This window comes from Vanessa tameamea, chromosome 18 (genome assembly GCF_037043105.1).
Source record: "Vanessa tameamea isolate UH-Manoa-2023 chromosome 18, ilVanTame1 primary haplotype, whole genome shotgun sequence".
In the NCBI taxonomy this organism is placed as follows: Eukaryota; Metazoa; Arthropoda; class Insecta; order Lepidoptera; family Nymphalidae; genus Vanessa; species Vanessa tameamea.
The window spans coordinates 5610813-5625696 of record NC_087326.1 but is presented as its reverse complement, the minus strand read 5'-3'; the positions used below and the strand labels follow the sequence as shown (position 1 = coordinate 5625696).

At 29.4% G+C, this 14884-nt stretch overlaps 4 protein-coding genes and 2 long non-coding RNA genes across 7 annotated transcripts; 2 read left to right on the top strand and 4 right to left on the bottom strand.

The window, feature by feature from the left end:
• Positions 1-92: 92 nt before the first annotated feature.
• Positions 93-1853, top strand: LOC113399601 (peptidyl-prolyl cis-trans isomerase 6). Its single transcript, XM_026638770.2, has 4 exons — positions 93-405; positions 792-999; positions 1211-1395; positions 1638-1853. Exons 1-4 carry the CDS (start codon positions 313-315, stop codon positions 1767-1769), a joined length of 618 nt encoding a protein of 205 aa, XP_026494555.1. The 5' UTR covers positions 93-312; the 3' UTR covers positions 1770-1853.
• A 217-nt stretch (positions 1854-2070) lies between these two features.
• On the bottom strand, positions 2071-3232 carry LOC113399493 (tetratricopeptide repeat protein 19 homolog, mitochondrial). Its single transcript, XM_026638641.2, has one exon. The coding sequence runs from the start codon at positions 3047-3049 to the stop codon at positions 2072-2074; it is 978 nt and encodes a 325-aa protein (XP_026494426.2). The 5' UTR covers positions 3050-3232; the 3' UTR covers position 2071.
• A 531-nt stretch (positions 3233-3763) lies between these two features.
• On the bottom strand, positions 3764-4786 carry LOC135193789 (uncharacterized). The gene is made up of 2 exons (XR_010309433.1): positions 4214-4786; positions 3764-4129 (listed from the first exon to the last, which is right to left on the bottom strand). It is a non-coding gene; the product is annotated as an uncharacterized LOC135193789 (long non-coding RNA).
• A 159-nt stretch (positions 4787-4945) lies between these two features.
• Positions 4946-6057, bottom strand: LOC113399681 (uncharacterized). Its single transcript, XR_010309435.1, has 3 exons — positions 5934-6057; positions 5614-5809; positions 4946-5076 (listed from the first exon to the last, which is right to left on the bottom strand). It is a non-coding gene; the product is annotated as an uncharacterized LOC113399681 (long non-coding RNA).
• Positions 6058-7188: 1131 nt separating this feature from the next.
• Positions 7189-11934, top strand: LOC113399431 (stomatin-like protein 2, mitochondrial). 2 transcript variants are annotated; one of them, XM_026638580.2, is made up of 8 exons: positions 7189-7367; positions 7445-7561; positions 7737-7944; positions 8610-8780; positions 9759-9914; positions 10598-10713; positions 11325-11453; positions 11620-11934. In XM_026638580.2, the coding sequence occupies exons 1-8, from the start codon at positions 7320-7322 to the stop codon at positions 11878-11880; spliced, it is 1206 nt and encodes a 401-aa protein (XP_026494365.1). In that variant the 5' UTR covers positions 7189-7319; the 3' UTR covers positions 11881-11934. The 2 variants fall into 2 exon arrangements, with proteins under 2 accessions (XP_026494365.1, XP_026494357.1); XM_026638572.2 differs by having other exon boundaries at positions 8592-8780.
• LOC113399504 (maspardin-like) lies at positions 11693-14091 on the bottom strand. The gene is made up of 5 exons (XM_026638652.2): positions 13875-14091; positions 13552-13792; positions 13248-13477; positions 12867-13115; positions 11693-12592 (listed from the first exon to the last, which is right to left on the bottom strand). The coding sequence occupies exons 1-5, from the start codon at positions 13971-13973 to the stop codon at positions 12452-12454; spliced, it is 960 nt and encodes a 319-aa protein (XP_026494437.2). The 5' UTR covers positions 13974-14091; the 3' UTR covers positions 11693-12451.
• Between the last annotated feature and the right edge of the window lie 793 nt (positions 14092-14884).

The window sequence follows — 14884 nt, the reverse complement described above, 5'->3', positions numbered from 1 at the left end:
CGCTATAAGTTATAGTTATGTTGTCGTTGACAGATTCCAATGACATTTACAGTCGACTATAGATAATTAATTTATTCTAGGCTGGGTGAACTGAGTCTGAGCTCTGACTTCTGACGTGGACGTCTGTCGTCAAGCTGAATCTGACTTGCTGGCTGCTGCGTGACTTGATTGCATGTATAGTTTGGCTAAGTTTTGCCGGCGCCGGTTCTGTGAATAGTCTAGCACCACTAGCCAACTCAGAAACACTTTGTTTCTATATTCAACTTACTTTTATCAAAAATTACTAGAAAAAAAACTAAATTAATTTTAATCATGGGAATTCTTGTGATGGCACTTGGCCTTCTCCTAGTTGCTAATACGGCCTGGTCTGCCGATGCTCCTAAAGGACCCAAGGTGACCCACCAGGTAATATTTGAATTTAATAAACGTACTTGTATATAAATGTATTAAAAAAACAAAAGCTTCAAAAGTTTAACCGGATATCATCTTTATGAGGTCGCTGACCTTGTGAATATGACGCTTCAAGTTTTGCATTATTCATTCCTTGTTCATTGTTTGTTTTATTTATGTTCATTTTAAAATAAGCAATACTAAATATTTTTTCTAAATTTGAAAAAAAAGTCTACCTACTTTTATTTTCTATTAAAATAATCTTAAAAATTACAATAATTATGTTATAAAACTATATAAACGTAGTAAATACATAAAAATGTATACAAAATAAAAAGTAATAAATAAAATCTAGAAAGAAATATGCTACCTTTAACTTTTACTAAATCTTTTTTTAACAGGTTAAGTTTGATATCAGTATAGGGAATGACCCTGTGGGTACTGTTGTCATTGGGTTATTCGGTAAAACAGTTCCCAAGACTGTTGAGAACTTCTACCAGCTTGCACAAAAACCTGAGGGTGAAGGTTACAAGGGTAGCAAATTCCACAGAGTCATTGACAACTTTATGATCCAAGGAGGTGACTTTACTAAAGGAGATGGAACAGGAGGTAATTATATATTAAATATTATTTCCTTAAAAATAGTTCAGCATTTTTTTTCTTATAAGTCTTATTAAATATGTACAATTTTTTTAATTGGTTTATTGCAAAGTGTTCACAATTAATAAAGTTATAAACTTTTTAATAGGCTCTAGGAATTTATGTTTTTAAATTGTTATTATTTAACAATCGAAGTAATGTTTATTTATTTTCTTCATAGGTCGTAGCATTTATGGTGAACGCTTTGAAGATGAAAACTTCAAGTTGAGCCACTATGGTGCTGGTTGGTTGTCTATGGCTAATGCCGGAAAGGATACTAATGGTTCCCAGTTCTTCATCACTACAGCTAAGACCCCATGGTTAGATGGCAGACATGTTGTCTTTGGCAAAGTACTTGAAGGCATGGTATGTATTTATTCAAATATCTATGCATGACTTGTAATAAATTATATCTATTAGGTATATTTAAAAATAATTTAATATATTAACAATTTATTATTATTTTAAGACTGCTCAAAATACACAGCAATTAAAATACTACTGTATTATCAGCCATAATTTTATTGCTAAGAATGCAGTCCCCATAAAAATAGCCTGAATATTTGTATTGTTACAAGGTGTAGTTATAAATATTTGTTTTTTTGCAGGATGTTGTTCGTAAGATTGAGAAGACAGTCACTGGTACTAATGACCGACCAGTCAAGGATGTTGTCATAACCAATACTCATGCTGAAATCATTTCTGAACCTTTCAGTGTAACAAAAGATAGTGCTAAGTAATAGTAATTAAGATATTAAATTTTAAAGATAAGAAAAATCATTAAAAAATATTTTTTTGCATTTAACTTTACTTCTTATGAAAAATGTTTGATAATAATGTCATAAATGATGTTTGGAATAACATAAATCTAGATAAAATTAGTTGAGTCTCTCAAATTAGTTTGTACATATTTTTATATTATGTGAACTATATTTTAAATTTTATTTCAAATACCACTATTAATATTTTAAATGTCACAGGGTACAACTTGCTTGTATTTGCATTTCATTGATAAGTAATAATAAAATTAAACAAAATATGATTAAGTCATGTTTTTTATTTCTTGAATACAAAGTTCTGCTTCATGTTTTACATCATTATTCTTCATGAGTACTCCTAACTTCCATCCATGTCCACATGACTTTCTAGCAACATCTATCATATTTTTCTTTAAATATGCTCTACCTAAATTAACATAGAACACACCTAAATCTTCGAAATCAGGTATTTGTTTACCAAGATCAATAGCTTTTGTGAAATATTCAATACTTTCGTCAATTTTGCCGATGTTTACACAAACAGTACCAAGATCATTTAACTGTATGACTAAATGTTCTTTCTCTGTATCTGACAAAGATGTCATTTTTTCGTACGCGCTCTGCATGTAGCGTAAGCCTACATCATCTTTATTACATTCTAAAAATAAACGACCATACCAGTCTTCAGCCATTGCTAGGAGCTTTACATTTTCTTCTGTAGGATTTATAGAAACTGCACTATTGAGTTTATTTAAACACCAATCATATCCTAACTGTGCTGTTGTATATTCTTTGTTCATATGACTAATTCTTGCTAACTTAACACTGATGTGAATTACTCGAAGGTCATCTTCCGTTGCTCCATCAGCCATAATCCTCTGTGATACAACTACAAATAACTTCTTAGCTTTGTCATACTGTTCTCTTTCTAGTGCTAAATTGGCCATCACATCGTAAATGTATGTTATACCTAACTGATGTTGTATTTGCTGTGCCTGTTTCAAAGCAACATGGAGGAGTTGTTCAGCCTTATCATATTCATTCCGTTGAATAAACAGTACACAATGTTTTATTGATAATATCAACTCGTCTTCTGCATTTAACTTCTTTTCCAAGCCAATTAGGGTTAGCAATGAAAATCCAAGAGTGCATGGAAGTGATATTTTTTTGGGGACATGAGTAAAAGCTCGTGGAACTACTGTATAGTTAACTTTTTTTAATTGCAAAAATCGTCGCCATAACAATCTACATCTTGAAGTCATTTTAGTAATATTATTTCATAAAATAGAATTTAAGAAGAATTGATTATATAACCCGCAATTATTTTGTTGAATATATCTAAAAAATATATAAACTTAACACATGCTGTTAAAAGTGGTGTATATTTCTTAATTTTACTAGTACAAATGGTTTGTTAGCAAAATTATAGATCAATTATATTTCGAAAATGTTTTAAGAAAAATAGACAGCTTATTTGACATATTTATCTTTCATTTTGAACATTGCGCTATTTGTCATTTATCTTTGACTTGACCTAACCTTACAAGTACCGAGACAAATCGTCAGCTGATAATGTATAATCTGTAAAATAATCTGACAGTGCACATTTTTAATAAGTCCGTTTTGTTGTAAAAATTACATAGCAAGTTTAAGTAAATTTTGCTCACAAATACTGACCTCACCTTACTAATAGTACGCCTTTTAATAATTTTATCGAATAATGTATTATTTTGTTCATGAAATAACGTATGTTATTCTGTGATATTTATTCGTAACTAGCCAAGTGTAGTGCAGGCATAAGCACTTCACTCGGATCTAGCATGTTTGAATACACGTATTGTTTTTTTTTTACTTAAATCATTCTTTGTAATTTACATTACGGACAAATTGAGATCTGGACAATGATTGATATTTGGACAAATATCAATCATTTGTCCGTCATCAGAAGATCTATTAAAATGTATTTGTTTTATTTAGTATCAGTATAAAAAATAATTCAAAGAGTAAATATATGGATTGTCCACTTATTGGTTTTAGTTACACATCAAAATAGTAAACTATACACACAAACTTAGAACGTTCAGTAGCATTACACTGGACTTTTGTTTCGCGTTTTGTGAAATAATAAATAATTTGATAACAATAAAGTTAGAGTGCTCAGTTTATGTGAATGTTATTTGTAAAACTGGCAAATTTACAGCAAATATTTGGTCAAACAAAGCGAAATCACTACGCACGCGTAACTCGCCCAAATGAAGTCATGTTCACTAGGCTTTAATTACCTTTTAATTTATTAACTTTTATCCACAGATTCGAGACTTAAACTCCAAGATGGTATACGTCTGAAAATAAAAACAGAAGTAGTATTACAATTATCGATTGCAAGAAAAACTTCATATTACGTTATTGTTAGTGTATAAAATTACTATTTCGAAACATTTTCAATATCAGATTCGGATCTAGAAATTTCTTTCACACTTTCACATCTGCTCATCCACTGCTAAGTACAATACACCAACTTTGAAACTTCTAATGTACTTGGTGAATTTATAGTACCACGTTTGACATTAGATAAATTGCTGAAACGTTTTTATATTCAATCAGTTTTTGTTTTAAATTTACCGTGCCATCGTAAATTATAGGGACTCTCACCAATGTAAATTAAGAGAACTGACGAGTTTTGATCCTTTATTCATATCTGAAATGTTTATCTTGGTTACAGATGTTACCGGTCCAAAGCTATGGCAATGTAATGTAAACATATTGTATCTACTATAATAGTTACGATCAAATGACAATGTGAGAGATTATTTAAATAAGCCTCATCCTGTTCACAATGATAAGTAGTTACATCCTTTAATACATTCAAGTAGCAGCCCAATAGAGAAATGATAACAACAATAACCGACGATCGCGAAGATGATAACATGTTTATAACTGAATTTTATTTTTTGCTTGGGTGTTTTACCTGAAGCTGAACCAATCACATCACTAGCCAGATTACTTATACTTTTGTATTTCTGTAAACAAACATATTGTAAATTGATTTTAATATGTAAAACGGAGTGTAAAACTATGAGGTCTATATTTAAAATACAATTGTGCACATGTTTGAGTTTATCATTAAATCGAGGGAAGAAATATTTACGTACCTTAGCATCCCGAAACGGCATTTTAATTTTGATCTTATTTTCCTTCCATTTATCAAGAGCTTTTTTTTGGCACATTTTAAGGTTAATATACTGCGAATACCATTCGATATGTGAATTAATATCTTCAAATTTTGCATCTAAACAATGGTATAAAAATGTATCATGTCATAGCTACTACAGCCGCCTGAAAGCAGCAGATTCCGTAGCAGATATACGGAAAACAGACTTACGCAATACGCAGGTTAGGTACACCGTGCAATGTACTACCCGTAGGCTCATTTACACTAATCACTTTGATTTATTTGGACGTATCATCCGAAATAAGTGTTGGTTGATTTTTTTTTAAATTACTACGTGCAAATGTACACTAAACTATATTTTGACTCCACTTTCTACTAACTTATTGAAACAGTCATCCCTCGAATAATACGTGGAATATATAAATTACCTACGAAAGTCCTTTTTTTTTAAATTCACGATTAGATTGAAATAAAACTATTTCTATTAAATACTAGTTATTACTGTCGATAGTAGAATTACACATTAGTAGACAAGTAATAAAATTAAATAACAATTAAGGCTTTTTTTACAATGCGAAATGTATTTTTTTTAAATTCAATTTTTATGTTATATTATATTTTTATATTCGATCAAATTAATAAATAATTACTTACCTGCAATTTTTTGTAAGATTTCGCCTATAAATTCTTGCAAAAGTTCGCTTGAATAATCGCCATTAGATTTTGATGTAAATACCAAATTTCCATTATATTTATCCCAAATTTTAACAAATATATTGTGGTTATACTCGTTCCAACCGCCACAACGGTTAGGGCTAGCCTTCATGAACTCTTGAAATTGATGGACTTCCTAATTTTTAATATATGAAACAACTGCTAAGATAAGTTGCAAAATTTTTTTACCTCTACCCAAAACAATATTTTGGGTATTGGTCAATTTCACTGTAGGATAGAATTATGGTATTACTACTTACTACACATTTGAAAGGACATTTGATCATAAATCGCACTGGACTAGGAATAATTTCCGTATACGTCTTTTTTTTTATTTTTAGATTTTCAACACTTTTCATTTCTTCAAAATGTATATTATTAACCTTAAATTAAACATTATTATTAAATGTTAAAGAATATAAACACCTACTTATTTCATTATTTAAAAAAAGGATAATTATTTCCTAAATTATATTACCTGTTCCACAATGGCACTTTCTTCAGCTTGAATTGAATTTAATTCTTTTCTTAAAAATTGTTTAAAGCTTTTTATTTTTTCTTCAAGCTCTAAAATATTTTTTTTTAAATCCTCGATTTCTAAAAATTAAAAAAATAAAATGTTGTATAATTTTTTGCATCATATTCTAACTATGTACGCTATATGTATATAATATGTTAGGTATCCTAAATAAATGTAGTAAAAAATGTCCAAAAAATATTTTTATCCTGTATCTACTCACGGTATCTTACAGTACTTAAAAACTCAGATTATCTGATAAAATATAAATAAAAATATTAATGAGGTAACAAACCGATCACTTCTAAGGTTTTTTCTTCAAAATTGGTTTTAACTTTTATGTCTTCATATAAGTTTTTCATATTGACATAGGAATCTTTTAATTTGTTTAAATATTGTTTAAAGTTTTTATCCTTATTATATTTGTAGTTTCCGTCACATACGTCCTGACATTCGTCGTATGCCTTGTTTACATTTGAAGACAGAATTCCTTCTTGTATTTTCAATCTTCTTAACCGAGCAATATACCCATTTTTATTATTATCACTTCCTTCCATAGATTTGTTGTTTATTTTATGCATGTTTTTGGATCTTGAAATTGTAACTTAAATAAGTTTTAATATAAAAATTTAAGACCATTACGTCGCTAATGATAATTATCGATCAAACTATTATTGCAACTTCCAAGGTATCGCATAGTTATTGTTAATAATAACTTTATAGAAGTATTGTTTTACTTGCTTGTTGTAAATATTTTAATTAATAAACAAAATATCACATTTTAATGATCCATAAACGATTTCAGATTTTTTCAATTTATGGTTGAATTAATAAATATATAAAATATTGATTGATATGTGAAATAAATATATGAAAATCTATAAAGTAACGGTAAATTGTTTTGGCTAATTTAATTTGTTTTTTTTAAATGTTGTTACAGCGGTCTTCGTGTTATAAAAAAAAATATCTAGTGACATTTTCGGGATGACAATATGACATTAATGACAATTGCCAAACACTAAACTGTCATTCGAAGAAATTGTGTTCAGCCGTATTTAGCTTAAAGAATGGGATATATTGATTATATTTAATGTGGTACGATTGCTGATATTCTATTTAAACAAAAAAAATGTTTTCACGCACGAGATTTCTTTTCTCAAGAGTTCTTCCTCTAAAAGTTTGTATTATCTCAGATAAATTATATTAAAATGTGTAGAGAATTATTTAAATGTTTACTATTTTTACAATTTCTAGAGTGGTTTTAAGTTAGAATACAAAAATGAAGCTCGTATATTGTGCGGAATCACAGCTGTGAGACATCGTTCAACGACTCCACTCAATACTATTGTTATGTTTGTTCCTCAACAAGAGGTTAGTAAATTTTTTTAATGTAACAATATCATACTGGTATAAAGAATAATTCTATAACATCCAAGGTGATTTTTTATTTTAATTACGTTTATCAGTTATCAATACTATAATACTACTAATATATGAAAAAATTACTTTGAAGATTATAAAAAATATTTTTGAATGTCATTTCTAGGCATGGATTGTTGAACGAATGGGAAAATTCCATAGAATACTTGAACCAGGGTTAAATTTGCTCTGGCCTGTGGTAGACAAGATTAAATATGTACAAAGTTTGAAAGAAATAGCAATAGATGTTCCGAAGCAAAGTGCAATCACATCTGATAATGTCACACTTAGTATTGATGGAGTGTTGTACTTAAGGATAATTGATCCATATTTGGGTAAATATTGTATTACCTTAATGAAGTACTTTCTATCTTAATCTAAAACCTTTAATGCACCTCTAAAAATAAATTGGTCTTAACTGACAATATCAAATTTCGCAAAGGTTATCTATACTAATATGAATGCAAAACTTTGTTTACGGCCAAGCTACTAAAACAAAATTGATGTAGTTTGATATGTAGCAAGCTTGAATCTTAAGGAATGACATAAGCTACTCTTTTTTATGTTAAACTACTACAAACCCCTAAAACATTAGTAAAGCCGCTAAAGACAACTGGTATCATAAGGCTCCAATGAGGTTTGGTAAACAAATCTAACAGAGATTTATTCTGACCCATGAAGATTTCCTCATAATGTTTTCCTTCATTACTGGGTATAAGATGATTTATATTTTTATTCACTGCAGTAAATAGTTTTATAAAACATACAGAGCTATTTTTACAATAAAACTAAGGTACAAAGACTGCAAGCTACCATTTAAGGTTAAGAGATATTTATCTACATTGTTATGTTAATTATGAAAAATGGATATACAATTACTAATTTGTCTTTAAAGGCGCATATTATTATTTGCTCTTTTGCTTATGTAATGTAAATCAAAATTGGTTTTAATATTCAATCTTTTTATTCCTATTATTAATAGCATCTTATGGTGTGGAAGATCCAGAGTTTGCGATAACACAGCTGGCTCAAACAACTATGCGTTCTGAATTGGGACAAATATCACTCGACAAGGTGTTTAGAGAAAGGGAATCTCTCAATGTATCAATAGTCCATGCAATTAACAAAGCAAGTGAAGCCTGGGGTATTACATGTCTGAGATATGAAATACGTAAGTAGCTTATGTGATATATTTTGCGTTTATTGTTTTAAAATAGTAGTACAATTTTATGTTACCTTAGTAGACATTTCTCTATGTGAAATTCATTTATCAATTATAAAAAATATATATTATAAAATAATAATAAAATAATTACTTTTAAAGTAATTGCTCTCAGAATTTAGAACATTTTGAACCACTATGTGATATCTGTTTGTATATATCTGATTTGTACCAACTTGTCCCTCACCTTAATGATTATTAAGTTTTTTTTTTTTTTTAAGTATTGATTTGGTAGTTGATGTATGGACATGAATAGAGAATAGAATTGAGTCAGGACACATTGAGTCTAGGCATATTTCTTTACATAACAGGGAAGAAAGATGTGATCTTGAGAGAAAAAGCTATTCATAATTTTATATATATTTAAATAGTTTCACTTATAGTCTACGGAGCTGCATGCTTAATCTTTTATTTTTTTCACACTTATGACCTTTCTCCTTTTAAATTCTAATTTTTCGGTTAATTTGAACCGCAATTTCTAATTGTAATATATTTATAGTCATTTTCTTCTAAGAACAATGGTGGTTATGATAGTTTATGTTCTTGTGATCAAGATCAGTCTGCACCATTTCTAAAAGGAGAATGACCAAGTGCGCTGGAGATATTATAGTGGTTAAGTTTGTTAGCAAACACAGATATACTCTTTATTTAATTACACTTATACCTGCTAGGACGTCAGCTCGACACAACCAGAATACAGGTACAGAACCAATAGCTTCTAAACTTGGAGATGTCACTGAGAATTGCTTGAGTTTTGAACCCCGAGCCTCGGGATATTTTTTAATTAAATTTAAAATACTGGAAAATAATCGACCAAACCTAAACCAATATTATGTCCCTAGTGCCCATAGTTACCTTGACTCACTAACCCTCCGGAATAGATAATTTCAATCAAAATTGTGTAAATATATTTACGTTCTTTTTTAGGTGATATAAAACTTCCAACTAGAGTTCATGAAGCTATGCAGATGCAAGTTGAAGCAGAAAGACGAAAACGAGCTGCTATTTTAGAATCTGAGGGTGTCCGTGCCGCTGACATTAATGTAGCGGAGGGAAAGCGACAGGCTAGAATACTGGCATCAGGTAAATAAGATTGTTTTTGATATTTGGTTTAAGAGTTGTTACTCGCCCGTTTCGCTGACCAATTTAATATGACTATTATCATTTAATCATTTTGCGTAATTATGTAATATTACGTGAGTGTGTAGGAATCATCCAAACAGAATCGTTTATTATATAAAAAAAAAATGTCAAATTGCTAAAGCATCTAAATAATATTACATAAATTTGTTTCAAATAAATATTATTTCAAAATGAATAACGACTAGTTTTAGAAATGAGACAGCTTATTGTCTAGCTCATTATGTGGTGTCGGTATTTTCGTACATTTACCTTATTATCCGTTATTGGCAAGCGCATTACGTCTCGTAGAGAATTATTTTAAACCGAAGTTAACCAGCCAGTGATACATTTAAAAAATATGTATTCATTTTTAATAATATAACTGCGAAAACAACTCCGAACTGATTGAGATGAAATTTGATATGGAAATAGTTTCGAGTCCCGAGGAAGGACATAGACTTTAACTCACCAAAAAATAAAATATTTATATTTTATAAATTTTGGGCGAGTAAAGCCGCAAGTTCACCTAGTATTTATTAATAATGAAATTATGTAATTAACGTTTTCAATTGAAAACCTAATTTTAAGTTACCTTTAAAAATGTTTTCCTAACACAACCTAAAAATTTTTTTTTTCATTCACAGAGGCAGAGAAACAAGAACAGATAAACAAGGCATCGGGAGAGGCTCAAGCAATGTTGGCTGTGGCAGAAGCACGAGCTCGGGGACTGACAATGATTGCTAGTGCACTATCACAACCGGTATACTATTTCATCTAAACAAACCAATTACACATTAATATCATATATTTTATTAATAATAATTACATATTAATATCATAAATACATTTAATTTTTGATATTTTAAGAAAAAACTAAGTTACTTTTAACAATAGAAGATTTACAATAATGAAATAACAATATTTCAAAATGATAAAATGTAACTCCAGGATTTTCTCAGATATAGATTCATAGAAGCCCATATTGAAAGACGAGGGGGAGCCAGTAAAATTAAAACCACCTTAGATTCCATGGATGGATGCACATTGATAATTAATTTAAGGAATGCTTTATATTTCTTACAAGTCCATATTGAAATGAAAGAATATAATTATAATACAAAAAAATATGTACATTCATTAAAGTTTTTTTTTTTTAAATACTAGCAATGCCCCAAATTAAATTCCTTTTAAGCTTATCACTTGTGTTAGGAGTAGGGACGACATTAGCCCAAGGGATCAGGATCGATCCTGCGACTTTTTACATCGCTAGGCGGGCCGTTAACCATTGCGCTATTTACTAGCAGTTATTACTTATTTCGTGGAATTATTACAATTTTATTTTCTCTTTTTTCTTCTTCACTTTTCACATAGGAAAGCAAAAACGCAGCATCTCTGACACTTGCAGAGCAGTATGTAGCAGCCTTCAACAAGCTTGCGAGAACAACCAATACACTCATATTGCCCGCTAACGCAGGAGATGTTACTAATTTGGTTGGCCAGGTAACTATAATGTTAAACTATAATGTTAAATCCATTCGAAATTCGCAAATATATTTTTTCCAACGTACATTAGAGTATTACAATAACACAAGTGAATTATGACCAACTGATAATCAAATATCACAAAATAATGTAAATGTTTCATTCATTATAAACAAATTTCCAGGCTATGTCAATATATTCAACAGTGGCCTCACACAATAAACAAGTACCTCATGGAGAACCGATAGTTCCAGATATAATGTATGATGATCCTTTATTCAAATTAAGTGCATTAAATGAAAAAGGAACAACTTTATCCGGACAGCCAGTGCCAAATGAAGATGACAATTTAGCAGAATATTACTCTGATGACGAAGAAAGGGAGAAAGCATTGCAAGCACAAAAAGAAAAGGAACAATTTAATATAGTTGACAAAAAAAAATAGAATTGTTAAGAATAAATATGCCTGTTACTAAATAAAACTAAGCATTGAATGATTTATTATGTTTATTTCCCAAAACATATCAATACAAAAAATGCATAACATGTCGGTGCTGACTATGATCTAGTACGTAATTCCTAAAAATTTTTAACAGAACATGTGTCTTTTTCTCATTTGGAGTTAGAAGGGATAGCAAGTATTTTAGAATTGTCAGAAATTTATTTATATTAGGGTTTTTTTTCTGATATTAAAAATATAATTAGATCTATTATATGAATAAAGATCTGTCTAGATATCTAGGCAATCGTGATTGCACTTGAATCAGCACCATATTATAATTTGCGTCCCTATTTTAATTTACATACAACTATGTATGTCGTCTATACAATTTTTACAATTGCTTATGAATAATTTTTTTTTAAATTCCTTAAATCTAAGTTTATATAAAAATGGTTTATGAAACCATAACAATATCATTATATATTTTATATAATATAATTCATGTGACTTTAAATGCAAAATAAAATGATTTCTTGAGGAATGTATAAAAATGGAATGACTTAAGTTATTTCAATTATGTTATCTTAACAAATTTATCTTTTTGATTAAAGTAGCTTACAGTTCCTTCCTCAGGTTGACTTTGCGGAGCTGATACTTTATGTAGACTAATATATGACGCCATGCACTCAGTGCCATCAAATTGTCTCAGATGTATCTAAAATAGATTGAATATTTTTAGCACAAAGATTTAAATTATATACAAAATAAACATATTATTAGAGTTAATCTAATGCACTATACTTATAACATGGCTAGTTTATCTAGCCTAGATGTTTTTTAATTTCATAATAAAAGGAAATGTAATTATTTCAAAAAACTATTTGAGTAAATTAATCACAATTATTTTCATAATTATTATCTATACATATATATATTATAAATACTATTATTTTCAATCATAGAAATAAACAATATTAATCTATACTTACTAATAAATGCAAATTGACTTCATCACTTCGACTCAAATAAGGAAAATTGCCTCCACTTTTTAAATGAGCAAGTTTAGCATGGGGGTATGATTTGTACAGATCCTCACGAACTCTTGAACTTAGGGCACTTTCATCCCAAACATCCATTATTGTTATAGGCAAATCTCTAAGCAACTGAGGTTGTACATAACATGGCATGCAATTAAGTGTTAATCTTGATGCTAGCTCTGTTTGCGTAAGTGATTCTAGCTATAAACAAATGAGTTGTAATTAGTAAGTATTTATTGAATTCAGAATTACGAAATAAGCATATAAAGATGTTAACTTTATAAATCTTGGCAAAAGACATTTAAGCAAATAATTTTTAACTGTTATTCATACTCTTTCAACCATAAAATCAATGGATTCTGCAATTCTTTTATCCACTTTGTCAGTTGTAAAGTTTCCCATTAACATTCTCTTCAAGACTAAGGATGGTAGAAGCCAAAATAGAACTGCTGAATCGTCATATTCAAAAATAGATGTATCAGTAAATGAGTTGCATAATATTATAGATGCAACACGGGGACAATTTTTTGTTAATTCTGTAAACTTTTGTCCTATGAAACCACCTAGAAAATAAATATAAATAACATAAAGTAAAGTATTTAATTCTTTAACATATCTCTTTCTATATAAAAGTTACCCAGAGATGCTCCAAAAATGTGTACTCTATCTAATTCCATGTAGTCTAAGAGTCGTTTGAAGCCATCACACCATTCTTTCAAGTTCCAATAAGGTGGAGGCTCAGCTGCTATTACGCGAATACCTCTAGTTGTCAACCCCATTATTTGTTTATAAAAAATGTCAGCAGTCCCCGAGACTGGTGGCAAACAAACAAGGGGGCAGTTAACAGATTTCGGACCACTATCAAATATTTTCCAAGTCTGAAATGGCGAAGAAAATATAATTATGTTCCATGTTGTAAGTGCATACACTACTAAGACAACTTGAAAGTTGTTTGTTTACCTTGGAGCCATCTGTATCAACAGCTATTTTTCGTAATGGAATACTACTTCGAAAACTTAAATATTCACTAGATTGCGATAAATCACTAAGGCAACTCATTGTAGAATTAACAGAACTAATATTTTATTTTTGTTACAACTAAGTAGTTTAATTTGATTATTAATAACAATGACTTAAAACGTCGAACGTCAAGTAAATGACAAGTGGCAAATGTCACTTTAAATGAGTAACTACTATACTAAGCAAATACTACTACATTTTTTTAGTGTAGATACACTGGCCTTGATAATTTTAGTATGTTTTCTTAAATTGTCCTCTAAATTATGCGATACCAGTTTTATTTTTTACTAAAATGATACTTATCTTTATCTTACCAAGGAGCACTGAACCAGCATGAGTGCTTGCAAAATGTACACAGTATACGTTGTGGATTATGGATATGATATGATAGATGTTCTGTATTTTAATATAATTATGTACTTACATCAAGTACTGTGTTAACTTAGATTTTGGACATTTTCAAGCTAAACGTTTTAGATGAAATGTGTCTACATTATTAATTGCTGTTTTTTAACATCTCAAAATTCAAATTTTTAAGCGATAAAATTGACTGTCACGTCTTAACTTAACTGTACACATAAATGTGCTCATGAATTAAATAAAATCACTTATTTTTTTCAAAGCTCACGAAAATTTCTATTAGGTTCAGCAGTAGAAGGATAAAGTTGGGTTCTATGAGAAAAAATCAAAATCGCATCCAAACACATGCAGTTTATTACGCAATTAACATATTTTTGACCTCCTACAGTAATTTTCCAAACCACTTATAATTACTTAAACTAAATTACAATTTTATTTTCGGACGATTTTCATAAATTTCTATTTGAAATAAAATAAAGAACAGCGATGATCGTTTTACTTATCTTAAGTCCAAACGTTAAACAAAATACAATATTTAAAAGATGAGGGGGGAGGAATTAAGGAGTGATACAGATACAATAGTTCAAACT